The sequence below is a fragment of the Artemia sp. Qi Xiang Cuo genome, chromosome 7, assembly GCF_049724085.1.
Source record: "Artemia sp. Qi Xiang Cuo chromosome 7, ASM4972408v1, whole genome shotgun sequence".
In the NCBI taxonomy this organism is placed as follows: Eukaryota; Metazoa; Arthropoda; class Branchiopoda; order Anostraca; family Artemiidae; genus Artemia; species Artemia sp. Qi Xiang Cuo.
In genome coordinates, this window is record NC_142800.1 from 43,437,084 (window position 1) to 43,458,680 (window position 21,597).

The 21,597-nt window shown below is 35.6% G+C and overlaps 1 protein-coding gene across 6 annotated transcripts in view; it reads left to right on the forward strand.

Moving 5' to 3' along the window:
- beta-Spec (spectrin beta chain) overlaps window positions 1-21,597 on the forward strand; it is a 172,627-nt gene that overhangs the window by 114,792 nt on the left and 36,238 nt on the right. For all 6 annotated transcript variants that reach the window (XM_089092294.1, XM_089092290.1, XM_089092293.1 and 3 more), the window contains exons 22-29: window positions 5,476-5,645; window positions 6,858-7,103; window positions 9,260-9,423; window positions 11,541-11,745; window positions 12,277-12,471; window positions 13,451-13,666; window positions 15,592-15,800; window positions 17,659-17,797. In XM_089092294.1, coding sequence (XP_088948420.1) covers window positions 5,476-5,645; window positions 6,858-7,103; window positions 9,260-9,423; window positions 11,541-11,745; window positions 12,277-12,471; window positions 13,451-13,666; window positions 15,592-15,800; window positions 17,659-17,797 — 1,544 coding nt within the window. The remainder of the gene's footprint in view (window positions 1-5,475; window positions 5,646-6,857; window positions 7,104-9,259; window positions 9,424-11,540; window positions 11,746-12,276; window positions 12,472-13,450; window positions 13,667-15,591; window positions 15,801-17,658; window positions 17,798-21,597) is intronic.

Here is a 21,597-nt window from a genome sequence, read left to right on the forward strand (position 1 = left end):
TCAATGCCCTTTTTCATGCTCTTTTCAAATATAATAATCATTTTTGTCTGAAATGAATTTTATCCCCGCCCCTATATATACCAATTCAGGGTATATTTATGCTTATTAGGGTGGGGGGGGGGTAAATTTTATTTCTGATGTAAATGAGAGGTAAGTTTAAAATTTCCCCCCCCCACCCCCCAAATGTGCAAATATATACCCTGAATTCGTATATATAGGGGTGGGGAGGGGGGTGGGTATATTCATTTCTGACAAAAATAATTATTATATTTCGAAAGAACATAAAAAAGGTAGGCTATTGAGTGGTATGTTTACTTTATTCATAACTCAATAATATGAATAAAAAAAAATTACCATGTTTTTAACCACTTTTCAATAACTTAACTAGTATTGATAACTTCTTTATAATAATAATAATAATAATTAATTTATGACCCACATATGAACATTATAAATGCCACTGCGGAGTAATGGAAAATATAAAAGAAAAAATAACAACATCATTACGAAATCAAACAACAACAACAAAAAAATACAAATTAACCGATATCACGATGAAAAAACAAACTAAGGGGTTAGTGACAGAAACAAAATTACTAGTATTCATAATCATATTATAAGACACACGGGCCAGTCGCGCGCAAGCATCAAACACACCATAACGGGATACAATATTTCTATTTTTAAAACGGCCGGGTAAATACATCAGATATTTACAATGTCTAAAGTAACCACTTCTAAGTCTCCGTAAGCCTTTTTCCCTCAACAAGTGGTGGAATTCATATAGAAAATTTACTCTGGGAGAGCAAAAACTATCATTAAGCTGAGGTAGGCCCTCACGATTGAAACGTCCTCTATTGGGGATCTCTGACCATATGACCCGCAACCATTATTTAATGCATTAGTAACCAACTCAGATCAAGTTTCGGAAATAGACGGGCAAAACGATATACCAAACCACTTGAATTTATCCAAACAATGTAATCAAATCGAACCGAGGTTTAATGGAGATACAGAAATGCTACTTTTAAAACACATAAACTCACACTCTCCCCTATTAACACATAGGTCAATATCACTAAGTAGAGAAGATAGCTTACGGAAGTTCTGAGCCAGCCCTCTACGAGAAAAACTAACTAAAAGGACATCGTCGGCGTATGCAATATAACTTACACCAATATCACGAAAAAACACAGTAGGAGATAGATGTTTTAAACAAGTAGCGAGGACACATTTAAATATATAAGGAGATAAAACTCCTCCCTGTCTAACGCCTTTCCTAACAGCTACCGAATCAGAAGTATTTGACAGCCACTTAATACGCACATAAGAATTATCACACCAATATCGCAATGTAGAAATAACTGAAAAATTGACTCCGGAACAAGCAAGGGAATGCAAGGCCTGGGCGTGAACAACATTATCAAAAGCCCCGGAAATGTCTACTGTGCAGCAATACAATGAACGCTTCTGGGCAAAAGCTTCCTTTAACAACCGGCTGAGCACATGACATGCCTGGGGGCAACCAACCCCTCTTCTAAATCCTAGTTGAAAAGACGAAAAATCGCACTTAGAAGTTATTTCAGGCAAAAGGACATACTCAAAAATCTTACTCATAAAGCAAGATACAGTAATCGGTCTATAATTCAAGCATGAATCTGGATCTTTACCGCGTTTAAGTATAGGCGTCACACTACCGGAAAGAAAACTATCAGGAACCAGAGATTGAGCTATATAAATCTGGAATAATAACTGCAGATGGTTCAACAATAATGGGCAATTATAAGCAAAATTCCTAAAGCATTGGCCATCACAATCAGGAGAATCTGATCTTTTGACTTTCTTCAGCGCCCAATGTAAATCGCTCATACTTATCGCAGGGACTCTATATTGACAAACAGACACTGGCAGGACCAAACTAAGTAGATTAGAAAAATGTTTCTAAACACATTGATTAAATACGGAAAATATGTCAATATAATGGCGCACAAAATTCATAAGGTTTAATCCCGACTGAGGTGGGGGAGAACACTTACTGCTATTGATAACTCTACTCCAAGTCATTTTACTATTTGGAGCGTCCCACGCGTTGAGCCTTGCATTGCGTAAGAAGATTTGTATTCTTTCTTCGTTTTTTGCTTGACTGTAAACACAGCACCGGAGGAGGGTCGATCGCAAGCGTTCCACAATCGCAACCAAAACTTTGCGCGGTTCTTTACTTTTTTCACTTCCGAATTATATTCCACAGGGGCTTGCGAGACCCAGAACGCACGTGCTCAATCGGAACTGCAACTTTTGTGGCCGACTTTAGACATGCCACTATCTGGTAATAATACGAATTTAGGTCTTCCTTAGAATCAGGGCACTTTATCGAAGTCTGGAGCAAGTGAAACGGGACTTTAATAGTTGAGAGTAGAGTGCATAAAGTAGTAATATACATCTCAACGTTTATCCGATTCCAATTGGGCTTTTGATACCATTTTGAATGGGGACCCTTAAAGTGGGCTTGAGCATCAGGAGGCTCAACTAGGCACGAAATAGGGAGATGGTCATCATTGATTTTATCTTCATCAACAAACACCTCGGATTTAATTAGACCGGACTTAGACACAATAATATGGTCGAGGTTGGATTTAACGGAGCCTCGATTATGAATGTAAAGTATAAGCCAGGTTCTTAGGAGCGACATGATAGACACTTGGCAGAGAATCTAGCAGGAGTTCAGATCGATCAGATGAGGTCAATATGTCAGTATTCATATCCCCGGCTAAGATCCAATCAACATTTTTATCTGCAAATTTTATGAAAAGAGATTTCAGTTAATGGCAAGCTTTAACAAAAGCAGCAAATGACTGAGTATTTTGAATGATTGCATGGGAGATACACATTTACAAAAGCCATGTTATTACACTGTATTGCTAGAATATTAGCATCAGAATAAATTTGCACAGGCTGATATCCCGACCGAATAAAGATAGCAATGCCGCCGGAAGGGCGACCGCGGGTCTTTTTTGCTTCTCGAATAAATATATCATGTGTAGCAGACCGCCTTAAACTGTTCATATTAACTTTGGAAAGTAGATGCTCCTGTTGGAATACAACATCAAAATTTAGCAGCTCGTCGATTTGCAGATCCTTATCTTTAGTACCATTAATGTTCAGAGAAACAAAACTTAAGGCTGTATGAGAAATCATCATGTTGTCTTGGCAAGCGCATTTCTCAGTACCGAGCATTTTAAGCTATAAGAAACATGATTTCCTCCGCAATTGGCGCACTTAGGAGCAACTCAGCAAGGGTTGTCCGTGGTGTTTTCATGAGCCCCAGCACAGCGGGAACATTTTGGTAAATCAGGAGTACGTGGGCATCTAGCAATAGTGTGATCTACCCCTTGGCATCGGAAGCAACGACGCGGTAATTCTTGGTAGATTTCAACACGAAAAAGCTCATATCCAAGTCGGAGACCATGGTTAATTGCATTTTTCAGTGCTAACTGATCCAGGAATTCCAAACGAAAACATTTTGAATGTCCTATTTTTATAGCTCGTACTAATCCCGGTATGCTTTCCTTTAGAGATGATTCTGATACATTTTCAGGGATACCCCGAACAATTCCAAGTGCTTTTTTATCAAGGACCTTGGTTTGAACATTAGGTAGGCTCTTAGAGGCTGAGGTGGCAAGGGATACGGCTGACTGCCTATCTCGAGTAACTATGATCCACTTTTTATTCAGATTATCAGGTTTTAGACTTAAAATCCCTTCATGACCTTCAAGCGTATTCAATTTATCTTTTGGCAAACCAAGATCACTTAAATCGGTAGGAACATTTTTCACAATTACTGCATATGTAGGTTTATCTTCAACTAAAGGGGGAGCGGCGGGGGGGGGAGGCGGCTGGGTTAGAAGATTTTCTGACAAAGCGCCTAATTCATTAAAACAGGCGTTTACCTTACTACTAAGCATGGAATATGCCGAAGTGGGAATTATCGGGATTTCACTTGCGTTCCTCATCACGAAGTCCGGTACATATATATCTTCTGAATCGCATCTTTCAAACGTTGCAATAATATCGGCAATACTATTTTGTTGGGCGTTGTTACCAACTCGCCTGGGTGGAACTTCCCTCGGAAACGCTTTCTGGAGGAAAAGCTTTCTCGCATCTAACACATCAGTAGCCGAAAAAAATCCAAAGCATGATCTTTAATCGAATTGTGGGAAATCCCTTGTTCGAGATTTTTCTGTATGAAATTCAACACTGGATTATAAAAAAGTTTATCTTTCGCCCAAATTCCAGGATCAATCATTTTCACTTACAGTAATATAGTCCATAAATCGTAATCCCTTATTCCACTTATGAAACCAAATTGATTCGATTAATCGTGTCCGTAAATCATAAGCCGTAAAAACTTACGTAAATGTCCAGAAACTAGGTTAAAAGATTAAGCAAAGGTTTTACATATAGATCAGGAACTATAATCCTTTGAAATATTGCGAAATCTAACTAACTTCACTGGGATTATAATTCAATGAAAAAGCTTACTGGTTTGACAATGTTAATAAAATATCCAATTTATGAGAGGTCCGTTCACTTTGAACTCTGAATCGGGCCCCTTTAAGGGCTCAAGATGTAATTAGCCCCAGAAGCAATTATTGAATTATGAAAGAGCATAAAAAAAGGCATCAAATGACATTTTCATTTTCATCTTTGCTAAATTATAAGGCCCACTAGAAATTTATCTCGGCAAAAGGCTGATAAACTGCAGTTTTACCAGTACAGCTACCAAAAACATTCAATAGGATGAAGTTGTTTCCTGTTTCTCAGTTTACAAATCATCCCAAATAACTCTTCACTCATTAGTCAAAAATAAAGGGTAAAATTCTACTTTAGCTACTTTTGGCTATCTTGGAATGGGGTTGGGTTAGGAAAATGAAACTTTCAGGGATGGGTCTACTGGCCAAAGTATGTCCCAGGAAGGTATTTTGAAGTACCTAACTCCAATCCTTCTCCCCCTAGAGGGTCCTGAAATTTGCCTACATGACATGTCTTTACCCATTAAAATTTCGACAAAAAAATATTTTACCTTAATTTTCAGTTATCAGTTTCTTTTTCTCTGGCTTTAGCTCTGAAAATGCAATTTCAGTTATTTGAGCAGAATTTTAAGCCATATCAATGTTTTATTTCCAAAATTTAGGAAATGTGTTTGCATAGGCTATGTTTAAAACCTTATAATTTGTGATTAAGCAAAATTGTGAAGCTGAAAACAATTTTTTTGTACTTCATTTAAGCAGAAGATCTATTTATAAAGGTCAGGACCCTCAAGAGGGAGAGGGAGTGGAAGTAGGTACTTCAAAATACCTTTCCAGAACATATTTTAGCCTGTAGACCCATTCTGAAAGTTTCATTTTCCTAACCTAACCCCTTTCTAAGATATTCAAAAGTAGCTAAAGTAGAATTTTACCATACATTATCTTACAGAGCCTTTGTCGTATCGGAAACTACAGTTGGAGAAGAAAAAGGAAGCTTTCCAATTCCGACGGGATATTGAGGACGAGAAATTGTGGATAGGAGAAAAAATGCCACTTGTTCTCAGCGCTGATTTTGGCAACAGTTTATTCAACGTGAATCAGTTGCTGAAGAAGAACCAGGTAAATTGTGGTTTCTTGTTGTTGTTCATTGTTCCTTATTGTGGTATTAATCCTAGTGAATTTTGATTCTGGACCCAACATATAGAAATTTAAACATAATTTTATTTTGAATTAATATTTATTTTAATATCTATTATATTTTTATAATATGATAGTTTTTTATTTTGAGTTACTATTTACTTTAATTTCTGTTATATTTTGATTGCACTATTTGTGTATGATTGATAATATTTATTTATACAGGTATTATACGACTTCATACTATATATTATATGACAAATATATTTATACTATTTATCAAATTTCTACTATATTTTGTCTATATCTTTTTGTCGGTAATGCAAATGAAACCATTATTCATTAGTTAAAATAAAGAATAATCTCGCCTGGTGAAACATTTGAAAGTAACGTTTGGTATCATTAGCCCGAGGAAGTTAATTTGTTTATATTTACAAAGTAGTTAATTTATTTAAAAAAAAAAAAAAAAAAAAAAAAAATATTAATGATTTTGCATGTGGTTTTACTAGCTAATGTACGCTGAATGTTTAGGTTGACATAAAGATAAATAAAAGTTGAAATTTTCATATCACTGCATATCACTGCAATTATAGGTAACATTTAACTGGGAAACCGAAGGTGATATATATTTCCTCTGGGCATAACTGTTGAGTTTTTCTTATGTCTTACTATTGCTTATCTGAAGATGTATTCTGCCCTTCGAGAATAAACATTCGAAGACCGCTTAATATAGTTTTGATTGATATAAAAATATCAGTATATTAAATATAAATATATTTACTACGTTCGAAGTTCTTTGAAATTCATAATGTAAATTAAAGTTCACCAAAATTCGAATAAAAGTAATGAGCAGCACCACATTTAGAGATGTAAGAGAAATATGTTTGGAAACAGAATCAGCTCTTTTGGCTGCTAAATTTCCTATTCAATCTCTGTGGCTTTGTTTCTTAATGTGCTCAATTAACAAGAGATGAAAAGCCTAGTTATAAAGAAATGTAAATAAGTCGTGGCCAGTAAATATGTTCCTTTCTCTCCCAATTTATTTTAACGCCTTTGAATATATGCTTAAAAAGTTAGTTTTATTTTCGCATAGCATACCGTCTCATGGGACGCATGGTATATTAAGCCATGTAATAAACAACACTTGACATTTTTATGCTACTGATCTTGGAAGTGACAATTTTCTTTTTCCAGTCACTTCGCACAGAAATTGACAACCACGAACAGCGGATTCATTCAGTATGCAATAATGGCCAGAAGCTCATAGACGAGGGTCATGTTGATGCCCAAGAGTTTTCTGAACGTATTGAAGATTTGCTTGACCGGTGGCAAGCCTTAAAGGAGGCTGTTGATGTTAGAAGAAACAAACTCCTAGCAAGTGAGCGAGCTCAGCAGTATCTTTTTGATGCCAATGAAGCTGAAGCATGGATGTCTGAACAGGTATTTTTGAAAATTATTCATTTCCTGTGCATTTGAAATAACTGTCATGTCTAACATGTGCTATTTTGGACTCAAATACTAGACGATCGTAATAGGGAAAAAGTCGCCTATATTATTAATTTGGATAATTTTTAATTCTTAACTCTCTGTTCTCTCTTTTGCTTTTTTGTTTTACAAGAGCAATTCTTTGGTTTTTCCTGTTTTATTGACATCTTGGCTTCGTCATGTTTTCCCCTTTCTCTTTTTTCTTTCTAAGTTGTCGATTTTAGGTTTTTTCAAAAAAGTGGCAAGGGTCCAAGCTCTACGGTTTCTATGTAAAGTTTAAACCTAAGACTGGTTTTATGAATACGATACTATAGTTTTTCGAAAGACGCATATAATTGCTGCTTGGGCCTAAAAAGGATGGTTGTTGCTTGTTATTAAACCAGTACAATAGTCTATAAGCTGAAGCGTATTTTATCAGTTTAAGTTTTCGTTTTTTGGGACCATCTTTCTGCTTTTGACTGGAAAGCTCCATTCAAGCAAGCTCCGTTCTTTGCTCCATTGCCAAAACTTTTTCGCACAATAGAAAAAAAACAAACAAAAAAAACAGACATCCGAAACAAGAGTGTCTTTCCACCGTTCCTGCCACTCCGGTTGCTTTTACTATGATAGCCCCCTTGGAACTTCTGGGAGAACGGAATCTGGGGCTCGTTCAAACATAGTGAATATGCGTGTTAGGATACTGTTAAGCTTCGATGCCTGTCTTGTCCTAAATGTTTCTAACTCCGGTTTCTTAGTTTCCTCGAATATTTGTCAATGTTTTCCACCTGAGTCATGAATCCATCTTTATGTTGGTTTTATTAGTTTTTTTAGAATATAGAATCGTTAATTTCGATTTTTATGTATTGTTCTTGATTAAAATCTATCCATTTGGTACCACATAGGTTTTATGAAAAATAAGGATTTGCTAGATGTTGTTTTATAAAAATGCTGAAACGTTGGTTCAGTGCTGAAGAAAACTCCTTTTGTCCTAAATTAGATGGTATGCTCTTTTTCCCCGACCATATGAATGATATCTTTTCCTTTGTTACTGAAAGCACTTTCAAAAGAGTATAATATGACTAGAAACCTGGCACATGATGCTAACCCTCAGCGTCCAACCCCTAACTTGGTCTATATTCACATTATATCCTTTCAAGTGCATCTTCCACTTTTCTCCAGTTCCATGGTTATCTTCCCAAGACCTTTAGTTGCATTCGTCTTCCGTGTCTAATTCATCTTCTCATCATCTTTTGAACTCAGCAAATGTTCAAATTGCTTCTGCTCCTTCAGCAAGGTCAAATTGTAACCTCTCGACTGCCTGGCATACTATTAAGAATAGCCTACCTAAACTGACATGGAAAATATCACTCGTTTGATGAATCACAAAATATTTCTTGGTATTAGTCTGATTTATTTCTTTGTCTTTTATTTTCCACCTGTGAGTTATTTTTCTTTATTAACTTTGTCTCTTTCTCTTGGCACCTGTTTAAAATTGAATTCATAACAATAGTAGTCCTTCACTTGTGAGGGAATAAAGTATCTGAGTGCCAAAAAGAGTAGAATTTAGTAGGACACAATCCATTATAAATATTGAAATTTATGAATACCAACATTTAGGTTTAGCTTTGAACAGGGATTTAGGTGATTTAAGAATAAATGAGTCGTATTTTGGTTTTCTCAAAAAAGAAGCCGATACTTTAATAGTCCCAGATATAAAGCTTGTACCGCTTTCCCAATCACTTAATCAGACACGTCAACAACCCCTTAGGTCTCAAAGGGTCTCTGCAAGGAATGAAATTATTAAAATCAAGAATCAGATGACATAGTTCTCCAACTCATTCAATTGCTGTTTAGTTTTGCTTTGAGTGAATTAATGTTTTTCTTTTATTCTCAGTTACTCGCTAGTATCCGTCGATGGTGATTCAATTTTGAATTTCTTTGCAAATGATGGATATTGGTGAATGACTCATTTTTATTGTTGTTAGGTATTTGGTTTTAATTCTTACAATTTTTGGCTTTATTGAATTTTATTCATCTTTTAATTTTTTAGAAATGCTCAAACTGATCAAAACGTTTTCTAATAGTATTTTATTACATCTTTATAATACTTATTATTATTATTTTTTTCATAGGAATTATACCTTATGGGTGATGATCGAGGAAAAGATATGACTTCTGCTGAAAACCTGATCAAGAAACACCAGGGACTGGAAGCCGATGTCAGTGATTTTAGTGAAACAATTCGCAAACTAGGAGAAACTGCTAAATCTTTGATTGCCGAAGAACACCCTGAAAGGTAAATAAGCTTCAAATCAAAATCACCAACTAAAACAAAATAGATAGGAATTTTTAACCGAACATTAAATAAAACGATGCTTGTCACTAAAGAAACCTCTCTATTAACTTTCTTTTAAGCTGTCAAATTCAAGTTATGTTTTATTTGATTATATATATAAAGTCGTTGTTTATAATTAACGTTTTGTCCTGCTTTCAAACTTCAATATGTTTAAATGTTAATTAATTAAGATATTAATGTTAGTAACGAAAAATGTGTAATCATTCCGAGCGATTTTTTTTCGCCACTCCTCCCTAATGTTCAGAGATCAACAGATAACATGCTATATGTTATATACAATGCAACATGTTATCTTGGCATTACAACTGTTTCAGAAACCTAACATTTTGTGCAAATTTTGTTTTTATTGTGTGGTCACAAGGCTTTCTGTACAATGAGAAGCACGATCTAAAAGATGCACTGCCAAAATTTCATGGCAGTATTGTTCGCACCTCATATATTTTAAATGCAATCTTGATGAAGAGCTACCTGTCTGAGGCCTAAATGCAAAATGAAACCAATTTTTTCTGGAAGTATTTTCGGAAATACTTTGGTTAAAAGATACTACCGTTGGAAGGGTCTGAAGATAATCCTAGTTTGCTTATGGCAATCAAATGCTGGGTTTCAAATTTTTGCAGCTTTTTACTGAAGTCAATTGACAATTTAAGCCAAAGCATGCTAATTTTTCTTATAAAAAAAGAAGCTCAACGTTGTTGAGGGTTATCGTTTGAAATTTCTGAGGCATCCCCCTTCATAGAGATGCCTCCGAATTTCAAGCAGTAACCCCTACAAGATGTTGAAGACCAGATTTGTTATTCAATACGAAACATATTTGTCTAAGACTTATTGTGGAACTATGCTCTTGTCAAAAGTTGTCAGTATTTGAAATACTGGTATTGGATTGCCATTTGTTGGCCTATACCTAGCCTATTTTTCATATCTCCCGAATGCCAGTGACTTATAACCAGAAAATTTGAGCTACCTACGAAGGGATTTTTGTATAAATGCCATGCCATATCTTTTTTTTACTAAGTAGGAATAAATGGACGAGAATCAAAACTATAATAATAAATACTTGCAAAATGAAGCTCATTGTTTGTTAGTCAATTTTGATGTTTTTTCTACTAATGTGTAGTATTTTTTATTTTTAATTAGAAGATATGCCTCCAATTCCTATGATGTTTGTCAAAATTCATGGCGCCGAGCTCCTAAAAGCTTAGAGCCTGATATGCCGCGAGTTTACCATCTACATAGGTTTTGTCCCTATAATTGCGTCTGTTAAATTGTTTTTTAAAGGATTCAACAGATACGTTCTCAGGGATAACGTCCCTTAGGAGACTAGTCCAAACGGAGGTGTAGCGTCTTACAATGCAGTTCTTCAGGTACTCATGCGGGTTTCTTTAGGTTTCTTAGGTCTAGGTTTCTTTAGGTTTCTTTAGATTTCTTTAGGTTTCTTTAGGTTTTTTAGGTCTATGTTTCTTTAGGTTTCCTTAGGTTTCTTTAGGTTTCTTTAGATTTCTTTAGGTTTCTTTTGGTTTCTTAGGTCTATGTTTCTTTAGGTTTCTTTAGATTTCTCTAGGTTTCTTTAGGTTTCTTAGGTCTATGTTTCTAGGTTTCCTTAGGTTTCTTTAGATTTCTTTAGGTTTCTTTAGGTTTTTAAGGTCTATGTTTCTTTAGGTTTCTTAGGTCTATGTTTCTTTAGGTTTCCTTAGGTTTCTTTAGGTTTCCTTAAGTTTCTTTAGGTTTCTTAGGTCTAGGTTTCTTTAGGTGTCTTAGGTCTAGGTTTCTTTAGGTTTCTTTAGATTTCTTTAGGTTTCTTTAGGTTTCTTAGGTCTATGCTTCTTTAGGTTTCCTTAAGTTTCTTTAGGTGTCTTAGGTCTAGGTTTCTTTAGGTTTCGTTAGGTTTCCTTAGGTTTCTTTAGGTGTCTTTAGTTTTCTTTAGGTTGTCTTTAGTTTTCTTTAGTCTCACTTCTAATTGTCACTTCAATCTTTATCCTTAGGTGGCTCATCCGGGAAATTATCAGTCGTTTCTTTTAAAAAAGTTTTTATTTATTTATTTATTTATTTTTGTTTTATAGTGAGCAAATCGGTATACGTCAGTCACAAGTTGACAAACTCTATGCAGGACTTCGAGATTTGCTTCGGGAGCGTCGAATGCGGCTGGAGGAGTCACTTCGTCTATTTATGCTTGCTCGAGAAGTTGACGATTTGAAACAATGGATTGCTGATAAAGAAGTTGTTGCTGGGTCCCATGAACTAGGACAGGATTATGACCATGTCACGGTAAGCTTGCTCGACTTCAAAGTTCATTTTGCTATTGGTTTGTATTCATTCTATTTATATGATTGATTAGAATTAATCTAATCGTGGCAATTAATGCTGAACACCTAATTTTCTCTAGAGGAAAAAAGTGCTTTTATCAGACACAATGGTTATTAGCATTTTTATCTTTACTTTTTTGACGGAGGGCAAGGGAAGAGGTAATTTTTATGATCAAAAGATAGTTTGAAACTTCTGAAGATAGGAAATTTTAACTCGCCACAAGGGCGGATCCAGGATTTTTTTTTCGGGGGGGGGTTTACTAATTTTTGACTCAGTTTTTGACTAATTTTACTGATTTTTATGCTGCTGACAGAAAATTTAAAGCGCATGTTTTAGTTCTTGAACATATAAAAGGGTCAATTTCGTTCATCTGTTCTATTATCACTATTATCGAATAACGAAAAAATAATTCTGTAGGAGAAAAGACGTGTATTTAATACTATTACTAAGATTGGACTTGGTTCATTTTCATATATATTATAAATTTTGCAGTTGCTCTGGGAGCGATTCAAAGAGTTTGCTAAAGACACAGAGACCGTTGGAAATGAACGATTGAACGTTGTTAATGAAACAGCTGATCAGTTGATTGCCTCTGGACACACAGATGCTGCCACCATTGCCGAATGGAAGGATGAATTAAACGAAGCATGGGCAGACCTTCTTGAAATGATCGATACAAGAACTCAGGTATCCCTCTCCCGGTCTTCTTTTTTATTCTGTTAAGCTTGTATGTGGAAGTAAGAATATTTATCTTGCTGGTGATTATAGATGAACAAAATCTTTCTGTTACTTGTTTCTTAATTTGTAGATTTGGTTTCATTTCTTAATTAAAAACAGAAGCTGAAAATGGAGCAATCCAGAAACTGAAAGAAAATATACTAGATTTTTTGGTTCATATAAGCTGCATAGTGTGGTATTCCGACCACAAAAAATGAATTAACTTAACAAAATCGTAAATAATTCAGAATAAATGCTTTTGCAACATACATTAGAATGCACGTCTTGAAAACTTCAAAAAAAAGAGAGAGAGAGAGAGATATATGTTCCTTTATTGTTTGTAGTACTTTCTCCTCCTTGGATTACTGTTTTTTCTTTGTTCCTTCAATAGAAAGACTACGCTTTGGTTGTTTTTTTTAACGTTTTTCATGTGCCTAGAATATTTTGCTTTCTCTTTTAATTTTGGCTTTAATGTGACCAGTTGATGTTTAGAGAGAATGCGTATGATTGCTTAGGCTGGAAGTATGATCTGGTTATTGTAATCCTACCTTGTCCAACGACTTTTAGTTCAGAATTCTCCCCACTAATGTTGGTTGAGAAGCATGAACACAGGGAAAAAGAGAAGCAAGGCTCATTTATAGTCCCCTGAAAAGATGTTTAAAACAAGACTAATAATTCTCTGGTCTGAGTCTGTCTTATCTCTCTGTGGGTTTCTTCCTAACATCCAGCAAACAAATTCTGGCAAAAGTTTCTGATAGCAAATGTGTTCGTGTGTATCAATAGTTATCAGCAAAAACGGGGTTCTGGGAAATTGTATGTGGTAATGTATAAAGACATTGCCTTATAATACAAGAATACACGTAGCAATGCTTGTATGCGCTGAAGTAACAATTTATTGAAACCCAGAACAATGATTTTACACGGATTTGAATTGTTCTGTTTGTTTTAGATGTTGAACGCATCTAGAGAGCTTCATAAGTATTTCCACGATTGCAAAGATTGTCTGGGTCGCATTGTTGAGAAGCAGAATGCGATGTCTGAGGATCTTGGCCGGGACAGCGGTGCTGTTTCGCTCCTCTTGAGAAAACACCAAAATTTCATCCAAGACCTTCAAAGTCTCCAACTTGCTGTTCAGCAAGTGCAGGATGACTCTGCTAAACTCCAGGTATGTTTTATCTATAATTCCTACAGGTAAAATAAGTTCTTTTTCATTTTCTTTGTTTATTCATACTTTTATTTTACGAGTCTATAGTGACTAAAAAAAGTATTCTATATTTATATATTTATATATATATATATATATATATATATATATATATATATATATATATATATATATATATATATATATATATATATATATATTATTATTTTTCATTTAAAGTAATTTAAAGGGAAAAGATATTCGATACTGTCGCTGGAATTTCAATCAGTTCAAGAAAAGTTTTAGCGCAGATCATTGATGTAAACAATCTAATCTTAGAGAAGACTCTAAGATTAAAGTATTTGAGCGTTTCTGTTGGAAATAGATTTACCAAAATCTTATTTATTTCATGCTAATTTAGTATTTTGGTGTACTTTGTATGTAGTGTACTATAGTGCGTGTTGTGTATTAGTTTCCTATGTTGTAAAGCAACAGCTGTAGCCATGATAGTATAAACATCTTATGTATATTTTTAAACATTCTCTGTTCATAATATTTCAGCCCATTCGCTTAACTGTTTATGTGTCATAATTGATATTGTCGTCCCCAAAACTCATATCTGAAATTTTGTTAATTTTACAAGAAAAGGAAAATAATTAATAAAAGGTAAATGTTGAAAAAACTGCTGCTGGAATGGGAGTTAACCCAAGGTTGCCTGTTAACTGTTACGCTGGGCTCGATTATGCTTGCCGAAACTGCTGCGCTGGTGGTGCGCTTTCATTTAAAATACTGATTACTGATCGTCTTCCATACCGTTTGTGCTATTGAGGGTGTGCATGTAACTCAGTCCCGTTCAAGTCGACATATTCAACTCAAACCCCGTTTGAATCAACCCTCTTTAACTCATCTTCCATTCAGATCAACTACGTGCAACCTAACCTCATTGTACTCAACCCATGTTGAATTTTGGTTAACAATGCCCTGTTGAATTAGGTTAGGTTAAAATTTAACCAATGAAAAAGACCATATCATTTGAGTTAACTTTTATCACTTCTGACAAAATGGGCTGAGTGACATTTTCCAGTTAGGTTATTGAATTAAGGAGGGTTGGTTGAGCTTCATAGGCTTTGATTTGAATGGGGGTTGAATTAAACGGTGATTGAGTTGCGTAGTGTTGAATCAAACAGCGGTTGAGATGCTCGAGGCTTAAGCTGAACGGGGCTGAGTTAAAGGGAGCTCAGTTGCATGGGCACCTATTGAGGCTTTTGTATTAAAATTGGAATAAAAAACTTAAGTACATTATGTAAATACTTAAGGTTTTTGTCCCCTGTGAAAGTTTTAGTATGAAGTATTTCTGCTTTCCTAGGGATTTAATTTACCAACGAATGACACAAATTTTAATATCACTCCACAGCTGAGATTCCGTTCTATCAATTTACCGAATTATATTTTTGAAATTAGATGCATAGGCTTTTTTTAGGCTGAAAAAACTTCGAAAATTGGTTGAAAATTGTTGAAAAAAGGATAATTTTCCTATTTTTTAAGCAAGTTTCGATCCTTCTCCAAGAAAAAGCCTAAGTAATATCTTAATTCTGGCTCGGTGAATGGATATATCTGAGAATTGTTTTTGCAACAATATAAGGACTATGTTCTTTTAGTACAATTTACAGCTCAAGGCTTGTTGCAAAATCGCTTGTTTTAGAGGGACATATACCTTAATTAACAAGAGCGAAAACACTTGGCATTATGCTTATACCGATAATCAATACAAAAAATAGATTTTTTTTTTCATGTAGAGCATGGTCTAATGCATTTATTTTACCAAATCGTTGTGTCTCTGAACTGTGAGAACATCTAAATTATTATGTTTGATAGTTTCTTTAGCAACTATATAATTCGATGGCAAAATGCTACAAAGTTTAAACTTTTTTTTTATTATTAAATAGACTCTATATGCTGGTGATCGAGCTAGGGAGATCACGTCCCGCGAGGAGGAAGTCATAACAGCCTGGAAAAACCTTCAAGGATTCTGTGAGGAAAGACGAAACAAATTAATTGACACGGGTGACCTGTGCAGGTTCTTCCAACTCGTCAAGGCCCTTATGGTTTGGATGGAAGACACTGTTAGACAAATGAATACAACTGAAAAACCCAGGTATGAAATTAGAAAGAGTTTAAGCAGGGACAGTTCTTTGAATTTAATCTTTGCTTGCTTGAAAAAATATGCACTTTATAACTATATGTTTTTTCTTTTACAATGCGGACATTTTTTCCTCATTATTGCAGCGATAGCTGCAACCCTGTAAACAGCGAACCATAGCCATTAGTAAGAAAAATATAAAAATGTAGTTTTACAAAAACTACCTATTGAGAAAAAATTGTAATTTGTACCTGATTTAGGAATAATAACTACTATTTCGATTAGTTTTAATAGTAGAATGTTATTTTGAAAACAAAAATTAAAAGCATTTTGAAAAAGCATAAAAACCCTCGAAAATCGCTTCGAATGGAATGAAAAGTACACCATTGCAATCCCCATTGTCGAAAACCTCAGACAGGAAACTTAGTGCCCCCCACCTTGAACAACAAGGAAAATCACTGTAATGTTTCCCTATTTTTTCTTCGCCGCTAGCGTGGCTCTGGAACATGGTAGAGAACTGTTTAAGGGCTCATTTGAAAATCATTTTTATATCTACTCGCTTTTTATAAATTTGGCTTGATAAAGTGCTATATGGCACCCAACAATTGCACTTTGAGTGCCATTCCTGGAATGGAAAGGCTGGGAAAACGAATTGGGTACCGTTGTTTTCTCCGTGGTTGGAAAACCCAAAAATTGAGGCTTAGAAACTGCAACAACATAGTTGAAAGCCCTAAAATTAAGGCTTACAAAATTGCAACATCATTAATAGCTGTTTAAGGTCTCATTTGAAAGCTGGGTTTTATATCTTCGTGCTTCTTATAGACTCGTCTTGATAACCTCGTTGTCAAGTGTCATATAACCCTAAAAATGACATTTTGGTGCTATATCTGGAGTGAAAAGGATAGGAACCATGAAAAGGGCAATTTCAGAATCTACATGGTTGAATCCTTAAATCTGAATTTTCCGATCTTCCCTGTTGTATGCTCTCCCTCGTATCCTTCTAGTAAGTTTTATAAATCTTGGACTGACTAGCAGAAGTGGTAGGCTACTGCAACCTTTTGAAGAGATTTTGAATGGCTCATTTTAAAGCTCTTGATCGTATTTACGTAGTCTTTGTAAATTTGTCTCGATAACTCCCATCATAAAGTGCCAAATGGCACAAAAATTGCATTTTTTGGGTGCAATTTTTGAAGTGGAAATGTTGGGAAGCATGAAAAGGGCACCATACAAATCTTCATGGTGGGAAAAGAATAGCCAGAAGTTTATAATCGCTCCTTTTTAATGCTACCCCTCTCAGCCCCTAGTAAAGAGCAAACCACACTTTAGGGGTAGCAGAGATGCTACCCCTCTCAGTTCCTTTAGCAATCTAGTAAAGAGCAAACCACAGCACGTATTAACTAAAAAATTAAAAACGTCTGTTGAAAAACAAAGAAACAAAAAACTGAGAAACTTATAGGAGTTTCAATAAAGAGTCTGAAACCCCTCGAAAATGATTCTACCCGGAGGTCCGGGGATGACATGGCCTACATATCCCTAGGGACAAGACCTGTAAAAGTTACCGAATGCTCACAGATAGGCTGTATAGAAGAAAAAAAAGGTAATATTTTTGGTAAACTGTCTGATTTGTTTGAAACGTTCAGGGATCGCATCATAAGCCAAGGAAACTTCGACTTTTGTTGGAGGGGGAGGGGCCAAAAAGTATCAGTTTGAAGCTTATAAAAGTAAGTATCTAGGAAATGGACCTATCATGTGAAAATATAATGGTGGCCCCTCCCCTCCCCGATTTTTGAAATAACATCCGCTGGATTATTTCAGTCCCTGTGAAAAACTTGATTTACGGCCCTCCTATCTAACGCTGTATTTTGTCTTACAGAGATGTCAGTGGAGTAGAACTATTGATGAACAATCATCAAAGTTTGAAGGCTGAAATTGATGCCCGTGGTGATAGTATGCAGGCTTGCGTTTCTCTTGGTAAAGAACTCCTTGCAAGAAATCACTATGCATCAAGTGAGGTAAGAAACTGGGCCTATAATTCTCAACTAGGAATGCACGCCCCATTGAGAGGCAGTTTGATCCTTGTGTGAAACGAAATCCTTTGATCTTTTTTTAAATTTGTATCAATTTTTATTAAGGCATGGGATCAAAAGGTTAAAAATCTATCAAATGAATGTAAAAGCGACATTAAAAATTAAAACAAATAGAAATATTCTGTTTTTGAGGAGAAAGATGCTTTACTTGTCTTTTAATAGTGACGATTTGACTAGTGTTTTACTGAAGCCGTTTTTAGAGTGCAACAAATGTAGCAAGTTAGTAATAGTATTTACCGATTTCTTCTCAGTTTTACCATAAAAGGTGGGAATTGAGGGGGCTTTAGCGTAAGGAGTGGGGAAAAGGAAGCAACAGGCCCCCTCATATAAAAGAACATTTATGTTCGTTTTAAGTTTTAGCACAGATCCTATTTTCATATTTGTTTTAAATCTAACTATTTTTTGTTTCCATATCACATTCAAGCTTACACGCCCCCGGCCTCTCTCGTGATTTTTACCTTAACCTCAACATTTTTCATAATAAAATACTTTTATCCAATCTTAAAAGACCCCCCTCCCCTCCAAAAAAAGCAAAAAATGTACTTTTCATAGGCAGCGCAATGTATTATTATTTTATTTTATTTTTATACCCGGGCACTTCGTATCGAAAGAATTGTCATAGAAACTTCGAACAGGGCTCATTCGATTGGAAATTGGAGTGGCTTGTGCCCTTTTTAATAGTCGAAAGTGATTGGAAGGCAACTAACACCCCTTCCACGCCCACCATTTCCTCAAACATATCCAATCAAAATTTCGAGATAGCCATTTTGTTCCACCCAGTTTAAAGTTCTGGAAATTATACCTTTGAGCAGGACACTCCCCCCCACAGTCTTCAGGGCAAGGGTTATAAGTTATGCCCTGGGGGCATATAAGGTTTCTATTGAAATCTTTGTCGTAGAAACTTGAAAAAGGGTTCATTTGATTGGAAACTCAAAGGGCTAGTGCCCTTATTAATAGTCGAAAGTTATTTGGGGGCAACTAACCCTCCTCTCACGCCCACCTTTTCCCCAAACACATCCAATCAAAATTTTTAGATAGCCATTTTATTCAACGTAGTTGAAAGTTTTGGAAATTAGGTCTTTAAGGATGACAACCCATCCCCCCCACCACACTCATGGCAAGCGTTGTAAGTTGTGCCCTGGGAGCATGTAAGGTTTTTATAGAAAGCGATGTTGTAAAAACATCAAAAATGGCTCATTCAGTTGAAAATTGAAAGGGCTAGTGCCCTTTTAATAGTCAAAATACATTTGAGAGCAACTGATGCTCTTCTCACGTCAATCTTTCTTCAAAACACAATAAGTAGGGATATTTGTATATTTATTTTGTACGACATAGTTGAAAATTTAGGACATTTGGACTATTAGGATGATACTCCTCTTTGAGCCCTCAAGGCAAGGGTCTCAAGCTATGTTCTCTGTCCATTTGAGATTTATTTAGATAGTTTTTTAGAAATTTCAAAAAGGGCTGATTTGTTTGGAAATTGAAATGGCCCCTTTTAATAGTTGAAAGTGAGTAGAGAGTAATTGACCCCCCTACCAAGTCCAATATTTCCCTAAATACATTCGATCAAAATTTAGAGATAGCTATTTTGTTCAACATAGTTGAAAGTTCTGGAAATTATGTATTTAAGGATGACGAACCCCCCAGAGCCCCCAGGGCAAAGGTTGTAAGTTATGCCTTGGGGGCATATAAGGTTTTTATAAATAGAGTTGTAAATACTTCTAAAGGGGTTCATTCAATTGGGAATTCAGAGGGCTAGTGCCCTTTTTAATAGTCAAAAGTGATTGGATGGTAACTAACCACCCTCTCACGCGCACCATTCCCCCAAACACATCCAATGAAAATTTTCAGATAGCCATTGTGTTCAACGTAGTAGAAAGTTCTGGAAATTAGGTCTTTGAGGATGACAACCCTCAACCCTCAGGGCAAGGGTTTTAAGTTATGCCCTGGGGGCATATAAGGTTTTTATTGAAAGCATTGTCATAGAAACTTGAAAATGGGCTCATTTGATTGGAAATTGAAAGGGCTAGTGCCATTTTTAATAGTTGAAAGTGATGGGAGAGTGACTAACGCCCCCCTCACGCCCACCCTTTTCTGAAACACATTCAATCAAATTTTTGAGATAGCCATTTTGTTTAACGTAGTTAAAAGTTTTGGAAATTTTGTCTTATGGGATGACAACCACCCTCACATCTCTTAGGGTAAGGGTTGTAATTTATAGCCTGGGGGTATATAAAGTGTATATAGAAGGCGTTGTCGTAGAAACTCAAAAAGGGCTCATTCGATTGGAAATCAAAAGGCCGAGTGCCCTTTTTAATAGTCGAGAGTGATTGGAAGGCAACTACCCCCCCCTCTCCCCTATACCCATCATTCCCCCAAACACATCCAATCAAAATTTTCAGATAGCCATTTTGTTCAGCGTAGTTGATTTTCTGATAGAAATTAGGTTTTTGAGGAGGACACTCCCCCACAGCCTTCAGGGCTAGGGTTGTAAGTTATGCCCTGGGGACATATAAGGTTTTTATAGAAGATGTTGTCATAGAAACTTCAAATAAGGCTCATTTGATTGGAAATTCAAAGGGCTAGTGCCCTTTTAATATTCGAGGAGGACAATCCCCCACAACCCTGGGGGCAAGGGTCTTAAGTTTCACCCTGAGGGCATATAAGAACAATGTTGGCACAATGTTTTATTTATTATTTTTTCCTTTAGAGCAGGGCACTTCATATCGAAGAATTTGTCGTAGAAATTTCGAAAAGGGCTCATTCAATTGGAAATTGGAGTGACTTGTGCCCTTTTTAATAGTCGAAAGTGATTGGAAGGCAACTAACACCCCATTCAGGCCCACCTTTTCCCAAAACGCATCCAATCAAAATTATGAGATAGTCATTTTGTTCAGCGTAGTTGATTTCCAGACAGAAATTATGTTTTTGAGGGGTACACTCCCCCGCAGCCTTCAGGGCAAGGGATGTAAGTTCAATGGGGGCATAAAAGGTGTTTATAGAAGGCGGTGTCGTAGAACTTAAAAAAAGGCTCATTCGATTGGAAATTCAAAGGGCTAGTGCCCTTTGATAGTAGATTAAATAAAAAAAAACAAGTTTGTTTTTAACTGAAAGTAATGACCGACATTAAAACTAAAAACGAACAGAAATTATTCCTTATATGGAAGGGGCTGTCCACTCCTCAACGCCTCGCTCTTTAAGCTAAAGTTTTTTATTGTTTTAAAAAATAAAGTTGTGAGACAGAGTCAAACTTTAGCGTAAAGATCGAGGCGTTGAGGAGTGGACAGCCCCTTTCATATACGGAATAATTTCTGTTCGTTTTAAGTTTTAATGTCACTCCTTACTTTCAGTTAAAAAAACTTGTTTTTTTATTTCATTTCTGATCGTTTTTTAGTTAATGCAGCTTTTATTTTTGCTCGCCGTCATTGAATAAGTAAACAAAATTTGCATAAAACTTTTACTTTTCTTTTGCTAAATGGCTGTCTCTAAATTTGGTTCTGACGTAATTTACAAATTAACTTACGTAACGAACTTCTATAGTCGTATATTTTTCTTCTGGAAAAAAATACAAAGTTGCAGATTTTTGCTGATATGAGCTTGAAACCTATGTTATAGGGTTTTCTGATACGCTGAATCTGACAATGTGATTTTCCTTAAATTTTTTTCACTTTTAGGGGATATTTCCCCCCTCTTTAAAAAATCGAGTAAATTTTCTCAGGCTCGTA